We start from the raw sequence: 22,574 nt of genomic DNA, 5'->3' as shown, positions 1-22,574 counted from the left end.
CCTCGGCCTGGCCTGCCAGATGAAGCCGAAACTGGCTCTCCACATCCCCTGAGGGGTCCCAGATTGCAAGAGGGCACAGGCCAGGATGAGGGACCCCACTGGTGCATGATCAGGGCTGGGGAGGATGTGGGAGGTTGGCCAGCTGAGGAGGGACTGGGGGAGGGCTCCAGGGCGTGTCCGGCCCTTCTCGCTCAGTCCCTATTGGCCCCACCCCAGCAGCAAGCTAACCTACCGGTCGGAGATTTGCCCCCTGATGGTCAGTGCACATCATAGCAACTGGTCGATCGGTCAACTGTCTGCCCCCTGGTGGTCAGTGCACGTCATAGCAAGTAGTTGAGTGGCCTTAGCATATCATTAGCATACTATGCTTTGATTGGTTGAATGGACAACCAGTCGACTGGACACATAGCATATTAGGCTTTTATTATATAGGATGTTTAAAAATTAATAAAGAAATAAACAGTATCACTAACAAAAAGAGTGCCAACACAAAGGATTGTCTACCTTTCTGATATAAACCCTTAATATTCTAGAAATCTCTAGAGGGGTTTTTCACAAAATGCCTCTGATAAATTTTTAATTACTATTCCTCTACTTTGCAACAGTGCTATTAAGAGGTCCTGATTAATTAAAGAATTTAGGAAATTTAGTACATGTTTAAAAACAAGTAGAGCTAGATTTGCAGGAGGTCATTCTTCCATTAGTCAGTCTGAAAATATTTGTGGAAGGCAATCATGCTTATCTTTCCACATTAGTAAAAAGTGTTTCCTTTTGCACTCATCAGCCATCACAGAAGTCCTCTTTGTTTTACTTATTTTCAGATATATGTAATCTGAATTAATATTTCTCTTTTGGGTGTGTTTTTCTTTTATTGAATTTATTGGGGTGACATTATTTAATAATATTATGTAAGTTTCAGGTGTATAATTCTATAATACATCATCTGTATATTGTATTGTGTTCACAACCCTAAATAAAAATCTCCTACCATCACCATTTATCCCCCCTACACTCTCTTATACCCCTGCCACCTACCCCTTTCCCTCTGGTAATCACCATGCTGTTGTCTATATTTATAGTTGTTGTTTTGTTTTGTTGTTTAATCCCTTCACCTTTTTCACTCAGCCTCCAACCCTCCTTCACTCTGACAGCTGTCCATCTGTTCTCTATCAAGAGTATGTTTCTATGTTGTTAGTTTATGTTGTTCATTACATTCCATGTATAAGTGATACTTGTCTTTCTCTGACTGATTTATTTCACTTAGCATAATACTCTTCAGGTCCATCCATACTGTCACAAAAGGTAAAATTTCTTTTTTATGGCCGAGTAGTATTTCATTGTGTAAATGTACCAAATCTTTTTTTCCACTTATCTACTGATGGGCACTTAAGCTACTTCCAAATATTGGCTATTATAAATAACACTGCTATGAACAGAGGGGTGCATATATTCTTTTGAATTAGTGTTTTGGGTTTCTTTGAATATATTTCCTGAAGTGGAATCACTGGGGCATAAGGCCGTTCCATTTTTAGTTTTTTGAAATAACTCCATACTGCTTTCCACAATGGCTGCACCAATCTGCATTCCCACCAACAGTGCACGAGGTTGCCTTTTCTCCACATCCTCACTAACACTTGTTTGTTGATTTATTTATTTATTTTTATTGGTTTATTGATGATAGCCATTCTGACAGGTGTGAGGTGATATCTCATTATGGTTTTAATTTGCATTTCTCTGATGATTATTGATGTTGAGCATCTTTTCATTCGTCTGTTGGCCATCTGTATGTCCTCTGGAGAAATGTTATTCAGGTCTTTTGCCTATTTTTAAAATTAGATTCTTTGTTTTGTTGGTATTGAGTTTTATAAGTTCTTTACAAATTTTGGATATTAACCCCTTACCAGATATATCTTTGACAGATATGTTCTTCCTTTCATTGGGTTGTCTTTTCATTTTTTGATGGTTTCCTTTGCTGTGCAAAAACGTTTTGCTTTGATGTAGTCCCATTTGTTTGTTTTTTCTTTTCTTCCCCTTGCCTCAGGAGATGTATCAGAAAAAATATTGCTACAAAAAATGTCTGCGATTTTACCGCCTATGGTTTCTTGTAGGATTTTTATGGTTTCGAGTCTAACATTTAAGTCTTTAATCCATTTTGAGTTTATTCTTTTGTGTGGTATAAGAAGGTGATCTAGTTTTATTTTTTACATGTATCTGTCCAATTTTTTCAACATCATTTATTTAATAAACTATCTTTACCCCATTATATGTTTTTGCCTCCTGTGTCAAGTGTTAATTGATTATAAAAGTGTGGGTATATTTTTGGGCTCTCTCTTCTATTCTGCTGATCTTTATATCTGTTTTTATGCCAGTACCATGCTGTTTTGATTACAGTTGCCTTGTAGTATAGTTTGATATAAGGTAGCATGATTCCTCCAACTTTGTTCTCCTTTCTCAAGATTTCTGTTGCTATTTGGGATCTTTTGTTGTTCCATATAAATTTTTGGATTATTTTCATTCTGTGAAATACCTTATTAGTATATTATATATACATATGTGCGTGTGTGTGTATGTATATGTATGTATATATGTGTATATATATATACATATATATATATACACATATATATGTAAGATTTTTTTCTTTTTCAGAGAGGAAAGAAAAGGGAGAGAGAGAAACATCAATGAAGAGAGAAAATAATTGACTGGCTGCCTCCTGCATGCCCCCCACAGGGAATTGAGCCCACAACTCCGGGCATGTGCCCTGACTGGGAATCGAACCTTGACCCTCCTGGTTCATAGGTTGATGCTCAACCATTGAGCAATAACAGGTGGGCCCCATTTGGTATTTTTTTCTTTTTTTAATACATATTTTTATTGATTTTAGAGAGAGGAAGGAAGAAGGAGAGAGAGATAGAAACATCGTTGATGAGGGGGAATCATTGATCAGCTGCCTCCTGCATGCCCTCTACTGGGAATGGGGCCTACAACCTGGGCATGTACCTGATTGGAAATCGAACCTTCATCTCCTGGTTCATAGTTTGACGCTTAACCACTGGCCGGGCCCCATTGGTATCTTGATAGCAATTGCATTGAATCTATAGATTGCTTTGGGTAGTATGGGCATTTTAATGATGTTAATTCTTCCTCTCCATGAACACAGAATATGCATCCACTTATTTGTATCTTCTTCAGTTTGTTTAGTCAGTGTCTTTAATTTTCCGAGTACAGGTCTTTTACATTCTTGGTTAAATTTATTTTCCTAGGTGTGTTTTTTTTTATGCAATTGTAAATGGAATTGTTAGTTTCCCTTTTCTGATAGTTCATTATTGGTGCATATAAATGCAACTGATGTCTGAATATTTCATTTTATATCCTGCTGCTTTATTGAATTCATTGATCAGTTCTAGTAATTTTTTGGTAGAATCTTTAGGGTTGGTTCTCTATATAATGTCATGTCATCTGCAAATAATGGCAATTTTGCTTATTTCTTTCCAATTTAGATGCCTTTTATTTCTTCTTTTTGTCTGATTGCTATGGCTAGGATTTCCAGTAGTATGTTGAGTAAGAGTGGTGAAAACAGACACCCCTGTCTTTTTCCCAGTCATAAGGAAAAAGCTTGTAGTATTTGCCCATTGTCATTTATGGCCTTTATTTTGTTGAGCTATTCCCACTTTGCTGATAGTTTTCATCATAAATAGATGGATTTTATCAAATGCTTTTTCTGCATCTATCGATAAGGTCATGTGGTTTTTTTCTTGATTTTGTTTATGTAGTGTATTACATTTATTGATTTGTAGATATTGTATCAATCTTGCATCCCCAAAATAAATCCCACTTGATCATGGTGTATGATCTCTTTAATGTATTGCTGAATCTGTCTGCTAATATTTTGCGGAGAACTTTAGCATCTATATTAGTCAGGGATATTGGCTTATAATTTCCTTTTTTCATGGTGTCTTTATCTGGTTTCATAATTATGATAATGTTGGCTTTATAAATGAGCTTGGTAGTACCTCTTAAATTTTTTAGAATCGTTTGAGACAGATAGGCTTTAGTTCTTCTTTGAATGTTTGGTAAAATTTGCCTATGAAGCCATTCAGTACAGGACTTTTGTTTGTTGGGAGTGTTTTGATTACTGCTTCAATTTCATTAGTTGTAATCTGTCTATTCAGATTCTCTGACTCTGCCTGTTTCAGTTTTTTAAGATTGTATGTTTATAGAAATGACACACAAGATTAAATGGATTTAATTTAATTGATATTTTCAGAGCATTTACCACAAAGCAGCAGAATATATACTCTTTTCAAGTGCACATGGAACATTTTCTAGGATAGACTGCCTATTAGAACATAAAACAAGTCTCAGATATTTAAGAAGATTGAAATCATATCAAGCATCTTCTCTGACTATAATGGTATAAAACTAGAAATCAATCACAAGGAAATAAACTGAAAAACATGGAGGCTAAATAACATGTTATCAAAAATGAATGGGTTAACTATGTGATCAAGGAAGAAATAAAAAGATGCCTTGAAACAAATGAAAATGAGGAGAAAAAAAATCTGTGGGACACAGTGAAAGTAGTCCTGAGAGGGAAATTCATAGCATTGCCGGCCTACCTTAAGAAACAGGAAAAATCTCAAAAAAACAATCTGACTTTATACCGAAAGTAACTAGAGAAAAAACAACAAAAAAGCTCAAAATGAGTAGAAGAAAGGAAATAACGAAGATCAGAATAGAAAATAAGTGATATAGAGTCTAAAAGAAAACAATACAAAATATCAGTTAAACCAAAGAGCTGCTTTTTTTGAAAAGATGAACAAGACTGGCAAACCTTTAACCAGGCTCTGCAAGAAAACAAGAGACCACCAAAATAAAATCAGAAATGAAAGAGAAGTAACAACTGACGACTTGGAAATACAAAGGATTGTAAGAAAGTATTATGAACAACTATATGCTAACAAGTTGGACAAACTGAGTGAAATGGATAAGCTCCTAGAAACATATAATCTTGTAAAACTGAATTAATATTTCACTAACCCTATTCAACGGGAGCGTTAGGAACCATGCTGCATTCATGCTGCATTCTTTAAGCGAAAATGCAGAACACACCTTTTCAAGGCACAGGTTACTTTTCACAGATAATATATTCTACTTAATCAAGTCTAAAGGGACAAATCTGACATGTACATTAAAGGAATAGCTGTGTCTTAGTGTGCAAAAGTCACCCCACCCAACAAACCTGAGAGCATTTTTAAAGAGGAAGGCATCTAAAAATAATGAGTGCATGTGTCATCCTCCCACCCTCAGCTAATGCAGTACTAAATGAAAACATTTGCCATGGCAACATCAATTTACAAAGGGCAAATGATGTTTCTGAGAGATTGGAATATTTCCTTTCATAGATCTCAGATGTGCACACTGTTAATGCTTTCATCCCTTTTAAAAATAATTTTATATATAACTAAAAAAAGCTTAATTATTTTTAAATGTTTTAATTTGGAAATAGGATCCAAAACAAAACAACAAACTCGTAACAAAAATTGACATCAAATTAAATACAAGCAGGAAAATACTACTAAAATATTTTAGCCTTCACCATTTATAGAAATAAAAATTATTTTGTATGGTATGCTGTACTGAACTATGGTTAAACCATTTGCTTCCAAATGAGTGATCATTTTGCTTTTATAAAAATGTAACTTCTCTGTTTACCTCACTATTTCTGCAATTGATGTTATATATTAGTTATAATATTTAGTTTCTCCATTTTGGACATGTTAAAGTATTTAGTTTTTTGTCCTTAATGTATTTTCCATAAATACTAAGGCAGTATTCACAGAAATGTTATTGTTTAAACTACTTGCCTCTAACTTTGAAGGCAGACACAGTAAATGTAAGAAAGAAAGTAGATTGGCAGCCTGGTAAATGCAGGCATTAAGAAGGTGACTGTAATGCGGTCAAAGAAGTTTAAAACAAATAGTCTCTATATTCTTTTTCTGTTGTCCTAACCCCTGCATAATACAAAATGGTTTTTAAATTCTTTACCCTATGATCCCTATCAGTGCTGCTTTAGGTTCTATTCTCTGCATCTCCTACCTGAATCCCCCCATTTTCTACCACTCTGCACCTGTTATTCCTAGATGCTGTTGAATCATCTGACATTATTCTGACTGTTAAAATGTGTTTGCCCTGCATCTTCACTTATTGAAATCAGACCCCATTCATTAACTTACAGAATATGGTTCCCTTTCCCTGTGAACCTACCAGATTGCCTGAAACTGATCTGATCTGAAGGCCATGATAATTTGCATCACTCTTACAGACCTGTTGTGTTGTGCTTTCAGTGATTCATTGTCATGTTTTAAATCTTTCACACTGAAGGGTCTCTGAAACCAATGACTGCATCGTATTCTTCCTTGTGCATATTTTTGTCAGTTCAGGCTCATACTGAGCAAACAAACATCTATATTTAAAAGAAGCCTGCTCCTGCCTGTGCTGCAGACAAGATACTATTTACAGAGTGTTTTGTATAATGTCTTTACATAGAAGGTACTCAGTGAATATTCATTGATTAATTGATCATTCATGAATCTATGCCTAGCTCCTCTGCTCTTGAGTATACATAGGAAAGCAAGTTTGCTGATGATCCATGTGATGTAATATAGATTGTCTAGTTAAGGCTATATTCCCAGTGCCTTGCACAGGGCCTAATAAATATTTGTGTAGATTAAATATTTATTGGTTGGGTTCTTTGGTCAAGGCACAAAGCACATTAGCAAATACAGGTTGATTAGGCACTTAAACATTTTATCTCCTTGGTTAAAATGGTTGGAACCACATTAGACTGTTTACCTCCTTAATGGTTTAAATTCTAGGTGTCTATAATCTTTTTACTTCATCCTTTGAAATGTCTTTCACATTTGTTCCTTTTCCTCTCTGTCACGATGACAGTGGTTTCCTTCATTCCCTGTGCTTCCTACACTGCCTGTCGAGTCTTTGCCCCTGCTGTGTTCTTGCTCACCCTCTCTGTCTGAACTGGGTAATGTCTTCCCAGCTTCCAGACCTCAGCCTGAACATCGTTTTCTCAGAGGAGCTTTTCTGGACCACCTCCCACTCCCCCTCCTTCTCCATCCCACCCCCACCTTTCAGAGAGCTGTCATAGGTCTCATAGAACCTCATGCCTCTTTTCAGGGTACCCTTTATAATGGCAACCTTACATTTGTTCATGTCACTACTCAAATCATGCCTCTGTTTCCTCGTCAGACGGCAGACCATGTGAGGGCAGGAAACATCTCTTTCTGCTCACCATTGTATGCCCCTGTCTAGTCCAGGACCTGGCAATAGTGGACTCGGTGTATATTTGTGGGATAGTTAGATATATGGGACCAGTGCCTGGCTGGCTGGCGGGATTTCCACTGCTCCTCTCCTGTTACAGACTTAACCCAAATGGGTAGCGACACCTCCGGGTTTGTTTCCAGACTCCATTGACTTCCTCCCATTGCATCCTCATTGCTCATTCTCACTGTTCTTCCTAAAGGACTGCCCTCATCATTTCATGCCCCGCCCCTTCAGTCACTAGCCATATCTAAATTTTCATCTCCCAATCACTTTCTTTCCATGGCTTTATTCAGCCTACCCAGTTTCCTTTCTCAGAACTCCCTGAAGTGTCACCTCTGTGCCTGTTAGTCCAGTCACCACTCTGCCTCTGCCTCACCATGCTTGCTTCCATCTCTGGGTTTTGTTCAAATGGAGTTTTCAACTCTGGGGATCTTCCTATTACCTTTGTTTATCTGATTCTTCCCCTCCTGCATAGAGACTCAGCTTCTCTGCTCAGGGCCTCTCAGATGCTAAGAGAAGCCTAGGGTCGCTTTCTCTTTTGGAGGCTTCCATTTTATCATTATTTAAATACTAGAGGCCCGATGCATGAAAATCGTGCAAGAGTAGGCCTTCCTTCCCCTGGCTGCCGACCCCGGCTTCCTTCTGGCACCCGGAACTGGGGCTTCCCTCGAAACTCCAGCTTGTCAGGAAGGACAGAAGGACGTCCAGTCTAATTAGCATATTATGCTTTTATTATTATAGATTTTAAAATGCCAAAGCAAGAGTATGAAAGCAGGGAAGTACTCTACATGCTGGATATTCTCCTTTGGCATCTGCAGAGGTACTGCTGGATATAAAAGGTCAAGTTTTATTATAATGCCTACTAGGGGTCACCGACTATAGAAAGATAATTATATAATGATAATTTAAGATTATTTAGTTTTGTTGTACTTAGGTTGTATGTGTATATAAGTTTCAGAAAAGTAAGAAAATAAAGCAAATTTTAAAGCATTAAATTTACTTTTTCATTTAGTATTAGGAATTTTCCAATTTGGCTTAAAGGAGGACAATATGCATGGAAGTGCAATATTTATGTTTACAATGTAAAATGAACTGATGACAAGTAAAAACATGTCTGGGAAGTGGGCATTTGCAATTCTACAGCTATTTGGTTCATTATTACAAAAACCCCATTAACTACATGACAAGTATCTACCCCTGGGAGTTAAAATACAAAGAGAAGACAACCTTTGTAGAGTCGTTCCTTTCCTTGAATTATGAATATTTGTCTTTCGATGGAAGTTGGAAAATTACAGTGGGATAAACTTGGTTTGATAGCCTTTTAAAAAGCATAAATAAAGTCCTTAAAAGAAAAAGTGACTCAATGCTCTGGAGCTATTTTAGGAAGAATAGGCCCTTATGAAAGGTTATTAGTCATGTAGCATGAGAGAATTCAACAGACCAATTCAACCAACATGCACTGCATACCCAGTTCTTATGCCAGGTGATCTTTGGGAATACAAACAAGAATAAATCAAGGCTTCAGCCCTTAAAACACAGGCCAATAGCAGGAGACAGACTAGCAAACAAGGAGCTTTGTTGTAACGCCTACTGTGAAACAGACATGTTTGTGACCTGCAGAGGAAAAGCAAAGAGGGGTCCAAAGAATATTTTTGTATTTGATTTTATAGTTCCTCTTAGAAGTTCAAGGCAAAGGATGCAAACCTGCTATAATGTTTTCTTTATGAATTGCAAGTCTGAAGGAAATTAGTGGTAATGGAATCACTGTGCAGGAGGTGAAGAGAAGCAGAATGATCCTGCCCTTCATCATAGTTAACCAAATGTGTGACTTCATCATTAAACAGAAGTACTCCATGCCTGTTGTACCTCTTCTTTTAAAGAAAAAGTATCATTTTGCAGAAGTTGCAATTGTCTTCATTTTACATAGAATTGAATTAGCTTTCCCTCTCTTATTTCCCTCAAGATGGCCAGGCCTGCTGAACAGATTGATAAATATAGTTCCTTTCCAGTCAGCTGTGCTAAAGGAGAGGAACATAGGTGTGGCAAGTGACTGTTGACACAAGGTTCAGAAAATTGACAGTTTCCACATTTAGGGAAACTTGGTGAAAAGCATCAACCACTGGCTTAAGCTTAAGGAAGGTGAGTAGCATAGATTATCAGCAACTCCGTGTTCAGAACAGTACACTTCCTGTCACGTAAATCCCTCTGTAACCAGGGAGCCAAGGAGGATCCCACCACTGTTGCCCCCTGCTGTGCCTTGGTCATCAATTATAGACCACTAGAGGCCCGGTGCACAAACTCATGCACCAGTGGGGTCCCTCGGCCTGGCCTGCAGGATTAGGCTGAAACCAGCTCTCTGACATCCCCCGAGAGGTCACAGGAGGTGGGCCAGCCAGGGAGAGACTGCGGGAGGGCTCCAGGGCATGTCCAGTCTGTGTTGCTCAGTCCCGATCAGCCAGACCCCAGCAGCAAGCTAACCTACTGGTCAGAGCGTCTGCCCCCTGGTGGTCAGTGCACATCATAGCAAGCAGTTGAGTGGCCTTAGCATATCATTAGCATATTATGCTTTGATTGGTTGAATGGCCCACCAGACACTTAGCATATTAGGCTTTTATTATATAGGATTATCAGTATGCTCCTTCTGGTTTCCTCTGAAATGAAACTGTGTGAGAGCTCTAAGACAGAGGTGTTCCCTAACCAAAATATTTTTTCTTCATCATTTGCTAGTATGCATTGGTGATTCCCAAAGAAGAGCCCTTGCCAGGAAAGCGGCTCCCATTTCAGCTACTTGGCATGGAGCATCTTGTCATCATCAGCCACAATGCGATTATAGTTTAAAAATGCAAATGGGATTCTGGGATGAATCAACTGAAGGATAAAATTCTTATGAAAAAGGGACGCTGTGTAAAACCCTAATTAGGCAGCATCTTTAACACAGGTTTCAGTTCAACCTTTCTTAAACTGAGCTTATTGCCACCAAAGGAAGAAGGTGATTCATGCAAAATTCAACAGATATTTATAGAGCTCCCAGTATGTGCCAGATATTCTAAATGCTTAGGGTGCCAGCATTTATATAACAAGGATGTAGTTATAACAAGGTTGCATTATAGGTTAGGATAAACATCCAAAAAGTTGTTGGGAATGGAGCTTAGTTTAATGGTAAGGACAAGAATAGAGCACTTTGGAGAATGCTCTTTTATAGTCACTTAGGAAGGTTTAACATCAAATCTTCACTCTAACTATTTCTTCCAGAGCCTAATAAATATAAAAAATGGACAACATATTTTTTAATTTATATGGTAAGAGAAAGACTTAACAAAAGAAAATCTGTAATTAAGTATCTTCAGTTCTGGTTTCAGAGAGATAAATTTTTTAAACCTGAGTTCTTTGATGCAGAAAATCATCTATACTTTGGTATAGTTTTCCTTTGCTCTAATTCTTTCACACTAGGATAAAGTTGAAAGTACAAAGACCACTGAGTCAGTATAAGCTTGAGAGGCATGTTCTAAAATTACCTTGGGAAATAGCAATTTGATTGTATCTTCTATCTGGATCAATTCAAAGAAAACTTTAAAAAATAATAATTTTCCAATTGTTTTCTTCCTTTCAATATAACTTACCTTCTTGTCAAAGAGGACTGAACACTTTCTCTACTTTTGTCTTGCTGGTCTGGCAAGAACCACAGTCCATCCCAGAGATTTCCACCTGTTCTTTAGAAAACTTAAGTAATTTAACCCAGAGTGAGTATATGAACATGTGTGTAGGGCTTCATGGATCCTTCAACGTTTTTTTGGATTGGATTTAAAATGTGCATGACCTGGGTTAGTAGAGAGGTAACTACCTATTTCGAACAGGCACCAAATAACAGTTGCCACCATGAGATGGTTCCACTGCTCTGGTTAGCTAACAAGAGAAAAGTTACCAGAGACCATACTATACACAATGTGATATTTCTATGGGTTACAACCAATTTGCAAATAGCCACAAAATAAGCAAAAGGATCATGTTGTCAATCTGTACACCTATTTGTGTCACCACATTGAGCAGTCTCTGTAAGGAAGGTGGTCTGCAGGGATTCTTTAAGCCTGAACAATAAAAGGGCAGTGAGGATATTATCCAGTCAGGATCAGATCATAGAGCTCAGCACTAGCATCTGAATGGTACCTCTGGTTTCCCCAAACAGAAATTACTGGTTTCATGTGAACAGTTTTCCCATGTAATAGTATACAGATGGTTTTGTTTGTCCCGTATTGATTTAAACAGGCAGTTGGTGTTATTAACTACTTATTCCATAGAAACCACTGTATCTCTGTCGTCTCCCAAATGACTAAATCAAAATAAAGAGAACTCTTTTCTTAAATAACGTAAACAAGGTCTTACTGGTACTGTCTGCATTGAGAACTCAGCTTAAAATTGGTAATAATAGAATATAGTAGGAGTTCTTTACTACTAGGCACATTTGTTTTCATTTCTAGCACACTATCTTCTTTTGTCAGAAAAGAAAAAAAATGTGCTTTTTTAGGATCATTCCCAACAGCAGCAGTAAAGAGGCATCAGCAATATCATGTCCCTCTCGATTCAGATTTGGCTAATGTGCCACAGCAGACAGCACCGGGAGACTGGCTATGTACATTCACAGGCTATGCCTCCCTTTTTGTGCCGCTGAGCATTATGCTAGCAGTTTGAATCTACAGTATTTTATAGACAGTCCCCGGGCACCAAGCTCAGCTACAGTGTTCTTCCCAGAGAGAGGAAAAGAGGGTTCGTGATGATGATATATGGAAAATTGTGAAAGGTTGTACTGGTAGTTTGGGTTGAATTATAGAAGCATCCTTTCTAGGACAGTGTGTTCGAACGAAGGAACTACTATAATGGGCAGTAAGGTGCTGTTTTTGTGTCTTCAGAATGTGTTAGAGAGAAACATTGATCTGAGTTATGTATATGTTTTCAAATAGCTTTACTTTGCAGAATCAAAATAGTGACAGAATTAGATAGCTGTGGCTCTAGTCTGGCTTTTTGCAGTTTGTTGACAAGCTTTCATGAAATGTTTTCAAGTGCTATTGGAAATTTCGAAGACTTGAACAAAAATGTCTCATTAAATTTTATACATCTTTGATTCCTTTATTTCTCCCATTAATCAAGTAAACAACTAACATTGTGCCTAAGAACTGACATTTTCTTTTCAAATATTAAAGGGGCTTGAAAATAGCCTTTTAAAATTTTTTATATTTATTGTTGAGAGTATTACAGCTGTCCCCCATTTTCCCCCCATTGCCCTCCACCCCCACCTGGCTCTTGCCCCACCCCAGGCCTTCACCACACTATTGTCTGTGTCCATGGATTATGCATACATACATATAACTTCTTTGATTATTCTCTGCCCGCCCCTCCCCCTTTTTTAATATCTGTCTTCCCATAGTGGAAAGAGAAGTGCTTTAGTGAACTGGGTTCAAATTCTATTTCATCTGTTTCCAGAAATTTTTTTAAATCACAAACAATTTATTTGTCTTCTTGAACTTAAGTTTATCCATCTTTAAATGAGTGTCAGTAATACCTACATGGTGGCATTAACATGGGAAATAATTATGATGGAAATCTTCTAGATCAGGGGTGGGCAAACTTTTTGACTCGAGGGCCACAGTGGGTTCTTAAACTGGACCGGAGGGCTGGAACAAAAGCATGGATGGAGTGTTTGTGTGAACTAATATAAATTCAAAGTAAACATCATTACATAAAAGGGTACGGTCTTTTTTTTTTTATTATTTCAATAGTTTTATTCATTTCAAACATTTTAACAAGAAGAATGTAAACACTAATTATTATAATTTGAAACTTCAAAAAATGGAGGAATCATAGCACAATAACATACCTTATATTGAAGATGGCAAAGGCAAAATAAAATTGCCTAACAAAGGAAAGGTACAAAAGCCTTTCAAATTAAACTTAAATATAATAAAATAATTTAAAACTAAAACAAATAGAAAAGAACAAAATGTGTAAACAGTAAATTAAACATTTTCTTTAGTGCAACTTCCAAATTATGCTCGGGACGTAGATGTAGATGGCAATGTAGACTGGGTTGAAAGGTTTTTGGTCTTTAAAACATCAACTTCAGTGGGAACAGTGTTGTTGGTCTCCTTTTTAGCTAATGTTCTGATACTGTGCTCTCCAGGGGCGTGTCTCCCTACATCACCACGATAACGTGTCTACGCATTCCCAGGGTGATGTCGGGGGACACGTCAGCGGGCATTACAAGGAGCCTCTGGAAGATTGAGAGGTTGTTCCTTCTACTGAATGGGCGGATATAAATCCGCCCACTCAGAAGAAGGAGCTGCAGCCGTGTTTCCCGACGTTGCCATGTTAACACTGCTGCTGGTGAAGGAGCAGAGGGGAGAGCAAGAGAACCCTCCGCTCTTTCGGCTCCGCGGGCCGGATAGAACAGCCGAAAGGGCCGGATCTGGCCCGCGGGCCGTAGTTTGCCCACGGCTGTTCTAGATTGTAGTAGGAGACACAATCAGGGTTCTCCCTCAAGGTATCATATGCTAAGTACCGAGTATGTTTAAATCATTTGAATATTTTTATCTTGTTGAATGACAGAAGTTATGGGGTCATATTTACCTGATCAGGGCATTATTAAATATTGTTCCTGGTGTTCATCTTGCAAAAAAAGAAAAACACAACTGGTTACTTGCACATATTAGTGATGTGATGATTTTATTACTTTGAGAAATGCATCATTCTGCTTTTCTTAATATTGTTGCCTCAGGAGACTTTAGTGTGTGTGTGTGTGTGTGTGTGTGTGTGTGTGTTTCTCATTCCCAGGGTTGGTGGTAGTTAACTATGTGATAACACATTATTATAGTCTTAAATTCTTAAACCAACTGCTTACAGCATGAAATTTAAATTTAAAGCACTATTCATGATGACATGCTATAGAAATAAATCTGTATTGATGAGCATGTAATAGTTTGGGAAAGGCCATTGTCCTATCCATTCTTCATCAAGTTACACATCTTGTTAAAAAATAGTTGTTCATTTACTTATGAAGAACCTTAAATTTTATTTAAAATATAGGATTTAGTCTCATAGTTACAAAAACAGAGGTATGAAGGTAGAAAGACTCTTCAGAATCACAATATAATTAGTTTAAAACTTGAAACTAATATAATATTGAATATCAACTGTAATTGAAAAATGAAAAAAATTTTAGTAAGTGGCAAAATAAGATATATAATTATCTGTAATAGTCATAAAGGCATAAACTCAAAGACTTTTATTCCTAACTCTGACACTACCTGCCTGGGTGGCCTTAGGTAGATCAAAAACATTTCTGTGAATTAGTTCCCATTTCTGTAAAAAAAAAAAAGTTGCAGTGCCTGTTAAACCATTCAGGGAACAATTGGGAGAAGAAAGTGAACAAGAAAAAGAGTGCTCACTCATGCTCAGCCAGTCTGAGGGAGACAGACAGAACTTGGCCCTGCAGCATCTTTAAGAGTAGGCTTCTCCAGTTGTGCCACGTAAATGACCCTTTGGGGTGTATCTTTTTCACATGGATCTTGAGCTCCTGGATCTTGAGCTCTCAACCTAATTCTGGAAACCAAACTATGGAACTAGAATACTCCAGACCAAAATTACTGGTACTTTTTACAGTTGCAGAAAAAAAGAATTAAATACCTTTAGCTAGTCCCTGTTCTATTGAACTGTGGTCCTCAGAGCTTTCAGCTGAAGGCTAATTATTGATTTGATACACACTGTATTTTTTTAAATATATTTTTATTTCAGAGAGGAAGGGAGATTGAGAGAGAGAAAGAAACATCAATGATGAGAGAGAATCAATCATCAGCTGCCTTCAACACAACCCCACCAGGGATGGAGCCTGCAACCCAGGCATGTGCCCTAACTGGGAATCGAACTGTAACCTCCTTGTTTATAGGTCAATGCTCAACCACTGAGCCACACCAGCTGGGCCACACTGTATCTTTAATGTACTTATTTTTCTTTAAGTTTTACTTCTTTTTCTTCTAACAGAATTATTCTTTATCTTGAAAAATGGCTCATGAGTAAAATCCTCAATCAGAGCATAATGGTATATGGTAGACCATTGATGCAATGCCTAATTTAGACTTTGCTCTTACAAAATAGTTTTGCAGATTAGTTATTCTGCAGAGTATCTCCTTTATCTCTTCTTTTTGTTATTTTTCTCACCTGAGAATATGTGTTTATTGATTTGAGAGAGAAAGGGAGAGTTAGAGAGAGAGAAAGGAAGAATTGGAGAGAGAGAGAGAAACATCAGTGTGAGAGAGAAATGTAGAGAGAAACGTAGATTGGTTGCCTCCCATACATGCCCCTACCGGGGATTGAACCTGCAACCTGGGTATGTGCTCTGACCAGGAATTGAACCTGAGACCTTTTTGGTGTACAGGACGATGCTCCAACCAACTGAGCCACGCCAGCCAATGCCTTTTCTTTTTCTTTTTTCTTTTCTTCTTTAAACTGATTTTAACATAACAGTAAAGAAACCATTGAAATCTGAACACATTCTCATTAATACAAAAGTTACAAACCAAGAAATACAAACTGTTTGAAGAAAGGCATTCCCATGTTATTCTGTCATTTTATTTTATTTTTTTAAATTTCTTTATTGATTAAGGTGTTACATATGTATTCTGTCATTTTAAATTGCTTAGCTGATGATAAGAACAAGAATTATAATGTGGATCAGATCAATTTTCCATATAAGTAGTAGTTTCCCTTGTTTTATGTGTGTAACCATTGTTGTGCTTAGTTGTTTTTTTCTTTTATCAAAAGGACCCACTTGCTGAATTCCATATTTCTATTTATGGATATAACTTGTCTATTCCCAAAACAACTTGAGGTGGCTTATAATAAAATCAAAGATAAAATAAAACCAAAATCTATTAGTCCAAATTTAAAACAACCTCGATTTGGTTTGCATTACATTGCAACCTTTGGATCCTTTCTTGTTAGAAATATATAGTTTGCTACTTTAAATTTACTCTTTTTATATTTGCCTTTAAGTCAATAATTGTTCACATTGCTTTGAATGATCTGTAATGCATTATTAATCAGACTGCTGATGTTCAGATCCCAGCTCCTGCACTTGTTAGTGTCAAAGGCAAACTAGGTGGACAGTAAAATGATAAAGGCAGACTTCTTCAATGTTAACTATTGCAATAGGGAAGCAATGGGAACTGAACTCAACTTTGCTGACACAAAAGACAGGAGACCTTTTAGAGGCTGGGAGTGTTAAGAGATAGGGACTGAGGGGTGTTGGGGTAATTGGTCCATGTGACTTGGCACTTAACCAGAGGAATAACAAACTTCTCTTATCTTTATGAGAGGAAGCAGTGATGTAAGTTAGAACAAGGCATTCAGTGGCTGAGAATCAGAGCAGAATTACTTCTTTGAGTGTGAGAAGACAGTTCCAGGTGGTAGAAGCTTTAGATCTCAAAGAGACAGCGAAAAGATTAGTTGCCAGCTTTCTTAAGTAACTGCACTAATAAGAAGGTTGTTCAGAAGCCTATCTGCCTATTGTCAAGTTTTGGTTAGAACAAATTGAACTTATTTAACATGGGTTTACCTCAGTTTCCTCATCTCTAAAATGGGGATAACAATATTACCTATATCATAAGATTGTGTTTTAAGGAATAAAAGAATTAATACATGTAAAGTGCTTAGAACAGTAGTGGCACATACTAAGCTCTCAGTTAATGTTGTCATTCTTAGTATCTTTACAGTGGAGTTTATGATACTGCTTATTGCTTTATTTATTAAATGATATAATACAAATAAAACATTGAGAACCATGCCTGGCACATTATAAGCCTTCAATAACTGTTAGCTAGAAATAGTAATGGTAACAATAGCAGCTGTAGTGGTCACTAAATATCTTGCAGTAGTGATTTACTCATGGCCAAGGATGAGCAAATAGAAAAGAATCTTGAGCTTATTCTTTTTTTTTTGTTTTGTTAGAACAGAGTAGGAATATTTTGTAAATTAGTAACTCAGAGGTTGGAAAATATTTATGAGCAATCTTGTACATGATTGTGAGATCTTTGAACATTATTTTGCCTGTATATTTCATGGGTTTTAGATACACAGTTCACATCTCCTGTATTTATTTGGCTTAACCTCCTTACTGTGAAACTTCAACATTTCCCAGTACATTTCCTTCTTAGCAAAATAAGAGTGAATTGAAATAATTATGAAGTCTTTTAAGAAATGAAACAGTTTGCTCAATTGAGAAACAAAATGGCATATACAAAAGTAGAAATGAAGACTGAGTCATATTTCTATAATTTTTCAAATTATAATATACTTGCTTGATGTGTATTTGAACCTCCTTGAATCCCAACACAGAAATAAGAGGTACAATTCCGCAATCTTTTGGTGCTAACCAGTAGGTTTAGAGAAACCCAAATGATATCTATTCACGTTGTGTAGTCTCTTGATCCAGCACAGTGCAGTGATAATCCATGAAGTATGCATTATTAAATGAGTTGTCTCTATTTGTATTTGGTATATTATCAACCATAGCACATACTTCACTGAATATGGATTTCCGTTAAGGAAGGGGAATGCGTAGATCAAAAGAAGCTCATTCTCCTTAAATTGCAATTTTTATCACTAAAAATTCTTGATGTTAATATATTTGATAGCAGAAAAGTAGCCATTTAGATAAAAGACCAATAACTAGGAAAGAAAGAATAATTGAATTAATGTTGATTCCTTTAATAAACTACATAAAATGTTTAAAATAAGGAAGAACAACCAAATATAATATATTTTAACACCAACTTTTACTCATTGTACTTTTCTAGTTAACATTTGGACAATTATAAAGTGAATCAGGAAATTAAATTCTTAATTTTTCAAATGGCAAATATGTTCAAAACCAATTTTCTACCATTTTAAAATCAGATGCATTAATAAATTGTATCACTCTTCATATAAGCATCTAAAATGTTGCCTTTTAACTGTGACATACTAGAAATATTGCTCATGATTATTGGTTTTATAAATAGGATTTGAAGAGTCTTAGAAAACTTTTAGACTACCTAAGTTCTACAATTAGCCCCTTCACGAACCTGGCACATATGTGCGGCAGGCAACTTCACCTGTCATATAGCCTATGCTTTGACTAGTTATTATTCCTTACTGACTAGCAGCAATTTAATTTGAATTTTGTCTTTCTTTCTTTAATAGTCTGATACATACTTCTGCATGTCAATGCGTTTGCCAATGGATGAGGAAGCCTTCGTGAGTAAGTAATAATTGGATGGGGTAGTGGTTGGCAGTTGAAGGGAGGGCAAGCTCTTTGAAATCAGTGAAAGGTCCTCTTTGATGGTTATGAGCGTATTAATCTTTTACTGTCAGTTTCTAAAATGCATTTATCATGCCTAATGTGGAAACGAACTAGCGAGAGCAACTGAGAGATAGGATTACAAACTGTATCTGGAGAGATGCATGAGTAATAGTAGTTAAGCAGTTGCATGCAGATGTCAATGGCTGCCAATACCATGTGGTCCCATTTGTACTGTATTGACTTTCTGTCTGTGGCTGGATGCTTAATTCTGCTTCACTCAACAGACTGTTTATTTACTTGCTGGGTCATGCTGTAAATCGAATGCACTTAGAATCAACATTGGAGAATGTAATATTTTACCTGTTAGACAGGTAAATGGATAGGAAGGAAGGAAGGAGAGACTGAAAGAAGAGAAGGAGGGATGGTGGGAGGACGGAAGCAATGTTGTTCTTGTTGTCTGTATTACAGAATAAGAGGACTTGTAAATGACAAGCCCTTCCCTAACTGGATCTTCAAATCAGATAGGAAAATGACAAAGCGCCATCTGTTTTCATCTAGGTTGTTCTCATTTAGACCTGCCTTATGGCAGACTCTCAACTGTTTAGGGAAGAAGTGAGATTGGCAAATTATTCATGGATTTGCTTTTTCCTCCTACTTCACTTTTCTGGTTTGAAGTGTTGATTTTGGAGAGAAAGTGATGATATTGCGAGTTGTACTTTGGTCCCTTGAAACTAATCTTCAAGTGGGCTGTCTGAAGCAGCTATTATTTGGATTGTACAATGTGTACAGTAGCCTTGGAGCCAGCTGAGGATGAATTTCCATGAGGTGCTCCCCATGGGAATATGCACTGTAGACCTGTAAGTCCAGAGCACTGTGCCTTTAGTTTCCCCCCACATACTTTGGTGGTAATCACAATAGAAAATACACCTATAACAAACTCTCTAAACAGAATATCCTCTATGGTTAATAGCTAAAAATGAAAATCAGACCTTGGAAAGTTGAAGGAAGTTGACCATTGCCTGATTGTTGTTACTCTGTATGATAATTAAACATCACCAAGAAAAAAGTTAGGACAGTGTTCCCAGATCCTGAACTTTAACTCTAGAGACAGAAAAATAATTTAGATTCCTAATTGTAGAATGCTGAGGAACACCAAATGTGATTTAGGTATAAATAATTAAAATGTCAGCATTAAAAATCTCCTCAATTTCATAGCTACATATTTGGCAGTCTAGAAGAAAATAATAATCTATAATAATAAAAGTGTAATATGCTAATTAGACCGGGCAGCTGAATGACCTTCCAGATGTCCTTCCAGATGACCTTCCAGATGAAGGGCCAAGGCAGCTGCCACGGCTGTGAGGGCCAAGCCCCTTACACGATTTTCATGCATCAGGCCTCTAGTTACTCATAAAAGGAATTTTACATGAAGGCTTTTTCCTTACTAATTTTATGTTTTCTCTGTGCAAGTTCAGAGATAGTCTTGTTTCCTCCTATTTCACACTTGCTTTGAACGAAGGCCACTCTGCACATCTGTGTTAACATGAAGGTCATGTTTCACAACAGGACTACAGGTCTCACATTAATACTGGTTACTGGTTTGTTTCTGGAGGTTAGTGGTGGTATATGATTTCAGAGCTGGGGACTATAAGGACTATAAATATATATCCTGGAATGTGTTACTGCTCTCTTAATATAAATGTGTTTGCTTTTACATAATTTAAAGTTGAAAAGTACAAGTGAATATATTCGGTCAAGAAAAATATTCACGGGAGACACATAAAGGGCTATAGTAGAACCAGGGTACTAAACATTCCTGCATTTTCTCAGGCAACTCTCTTCTAAGATTAAACTGTTCCCAGTTCTAAGGTCCTTAAAGGATCTTATACGATTAATAAGTAATTTTAGTATTTCTTCTCTTTATGGCTGGGAGGATTGTATGAATATTAAAGATTTTGTCTCTTTTTCAAAATAGTTGTTTCATTTTCAATGTAAGTCCTTTAATGTACTACCTCCAGGTGATTTCTGATTACCATTATTTGCATAATCCAGCAACCACAGAAATTTATGTGTAGGCACCTAAAATAGAAAACCAAAGAGAAGTACCACAAATTATTTATATAAGGAAATGTATATGTTATCTCATTAATTCTTAGGATGACCCTGAAGTTAGTCCCATTTTAGAGTTAGAGAAACAGGGACAGGAACATCAGCTTTCTTGATTTAGTTGGGTGTTAGGACAATAGTTTGTATGAAATCTGTGTTCATATAATCAGCCCACCACTAGCCATTGTTTACTGATAGCCTGCCAGACACTGTATTTTTAAGCCATTTTACTGAAGAGGAAACAGAGTCAGAGAGGTTAAGGAACATGCCCAAGCTTTTTGCTAGCTACCATACTTGTATGCCATTTAAATCCTAACAGGTTTGGGTGCGAGGATAGTGGTACAGGAAAGAAAGAAAAGAAGTTATCAAGTAGATAGATGGAACTGAAATACAGTAATAGCACATCTCTGTCTTGCTCACATCAAATACAATTATTCTTTCATTCCCTTACCTCCACTCCCTACTGGGAACACTCCAGTCAATTCTGCCCACAAGTAAGTAAACCTCATGAAAGAATAAGAACCATCTTATGAAATAAAACCCAATACACCTGAAATTTTAAAGATTTGCAAAAGGAAAAGGGCTTGTATGTTTATATTGTATGTTGGGAGAGTGATCATACATAACTTTTCCAGACTCCCAAAGTGAAAGTTCGGTAGTGGTAACCAGGCTTTTTCATGAATGAAGCCTTTTTTGTGGGTTGTCCTAAATTCTAGGTTGCAGGGTGCCTTATTCACTAGAAATGAAGACTTGTAAAGACGTATAATACTTGGTTTATTCATTTCTTAAGTCACTTTTATTACTTTATACCTTCTGCTTTTATTATCTATGCCTTTAAAATGTTTGAATGCCAGCAGGACATGTGCCACAGGGTGTGTAGGGACTCAGTAATTGTTTGCATAATACACGAGTGAACACTGAACAAGTGTTTTGTTTGGCCATTTTCTAAGGCAACATATCGAATAGTAGCCAATTTACCTTTTTGCCTTAAATTATATTCTTGTTTGAATATAAGAAAATATGTGTTTTTTAGAAAAGTCACTTGTTCATAAATTCTGCTGTGTGCCAGTTAACGGGGATGTGAGGTGTGACACAAATTCAAGGAAACCCCAGCCTGACAGAATTCTGCAAGGCATGACTACACATGTCAGGGCATAGGAAAAGGACTTTCTCCTTTTGCTCAGATTTCGGTGGAGGTGGGGGCAGGAATCATAAAAGGAAGAGTACAATTCAGATTGCTTATAGATTGCTTATTAAGATGGTGTTAAAGCCCTGGCCAGTTTGGCTCAGTGGATAGAGTGTTGGCCTGTGGACGGAAGGGTCCCACGTTCGATTCTGGTCAAGAGCACATGCCTTGGTTGCGGGCTCGATCCCCAGTGTGGTGCATGCAGGAAGCAGCCAATCAGTGATTCTCTCTCATCATTGATGTTTCTAACTCTCCCTCTCCATTCCTCTCTGAAATCAGTAAAAATATATTTTTTTAAAAAAGATGGTGTTAAAAACCAAAGTTGCATTTGAAAAAAAATCATAAATTGGGCTTTATGCTTGTGTGACTAATTAGGTAATTCATTTTAGATAAACATACTTCTTAATTTTGAGAAAACACTATCACAATTGTCATGGGATTTATATGTACATATGTCTGTCATATTTACATATGAGCATACACAACATTTGATGTGTTCATTTACCTGTGTTGAATTATTAAGTGTGAATTAAAGTGGGTGTTTGAGGAAATACTAGAATGAAGATAAGTGTAATTTGTATACTTTGAACAAAATCATTGCTCTCCGTAGAGCAT

At 36.9% G+C, this 22,574-nt stretch overlaps 1 protein-coding gene across 23 annotated transcripts in view; it reads left to right on the top strand.

Annotated features, from left to right (window-relative positions):
* Window positions 1–22,574, top strand: part of PAM (peptidylglycine alpha-amidating monooxygenase) — a 290,016-nt gene that overhangs the window by 151,563 nt on the left and 115,879 nt on the right. For all 23 annotated transcript variants that reach the window (XM_080677812.1, XM_080677814.1, XM_080677815.1 and 20 more), the window contains one exon: window positions 18,568–18,625. In XM_080677812.1, the coding sequence (XP_080533938.1) occupies window positions 18,568–18,625 (58 nt within the window). The remainder of the gene's footprint in view (window positions 1–18,567; window positions 18,626–22,574) is intronic.

This window comes from Plecotus auritus (genome assembly GCF_963455305.1).
Source record: "Plecotus auritus genome assembly, chromosome: 7".
Classification (NCBI taxonomy): Eukaryota; Metazoa; Chordata; class Mammalia; order Chiroptera; family Vespertilionidae; genus Plecotus; species Plecotus auritus.
Note: the sequence above shows the minus strand (reverse complement) of the source record. Positions and strands in the feature narration are given on the sequence as shown.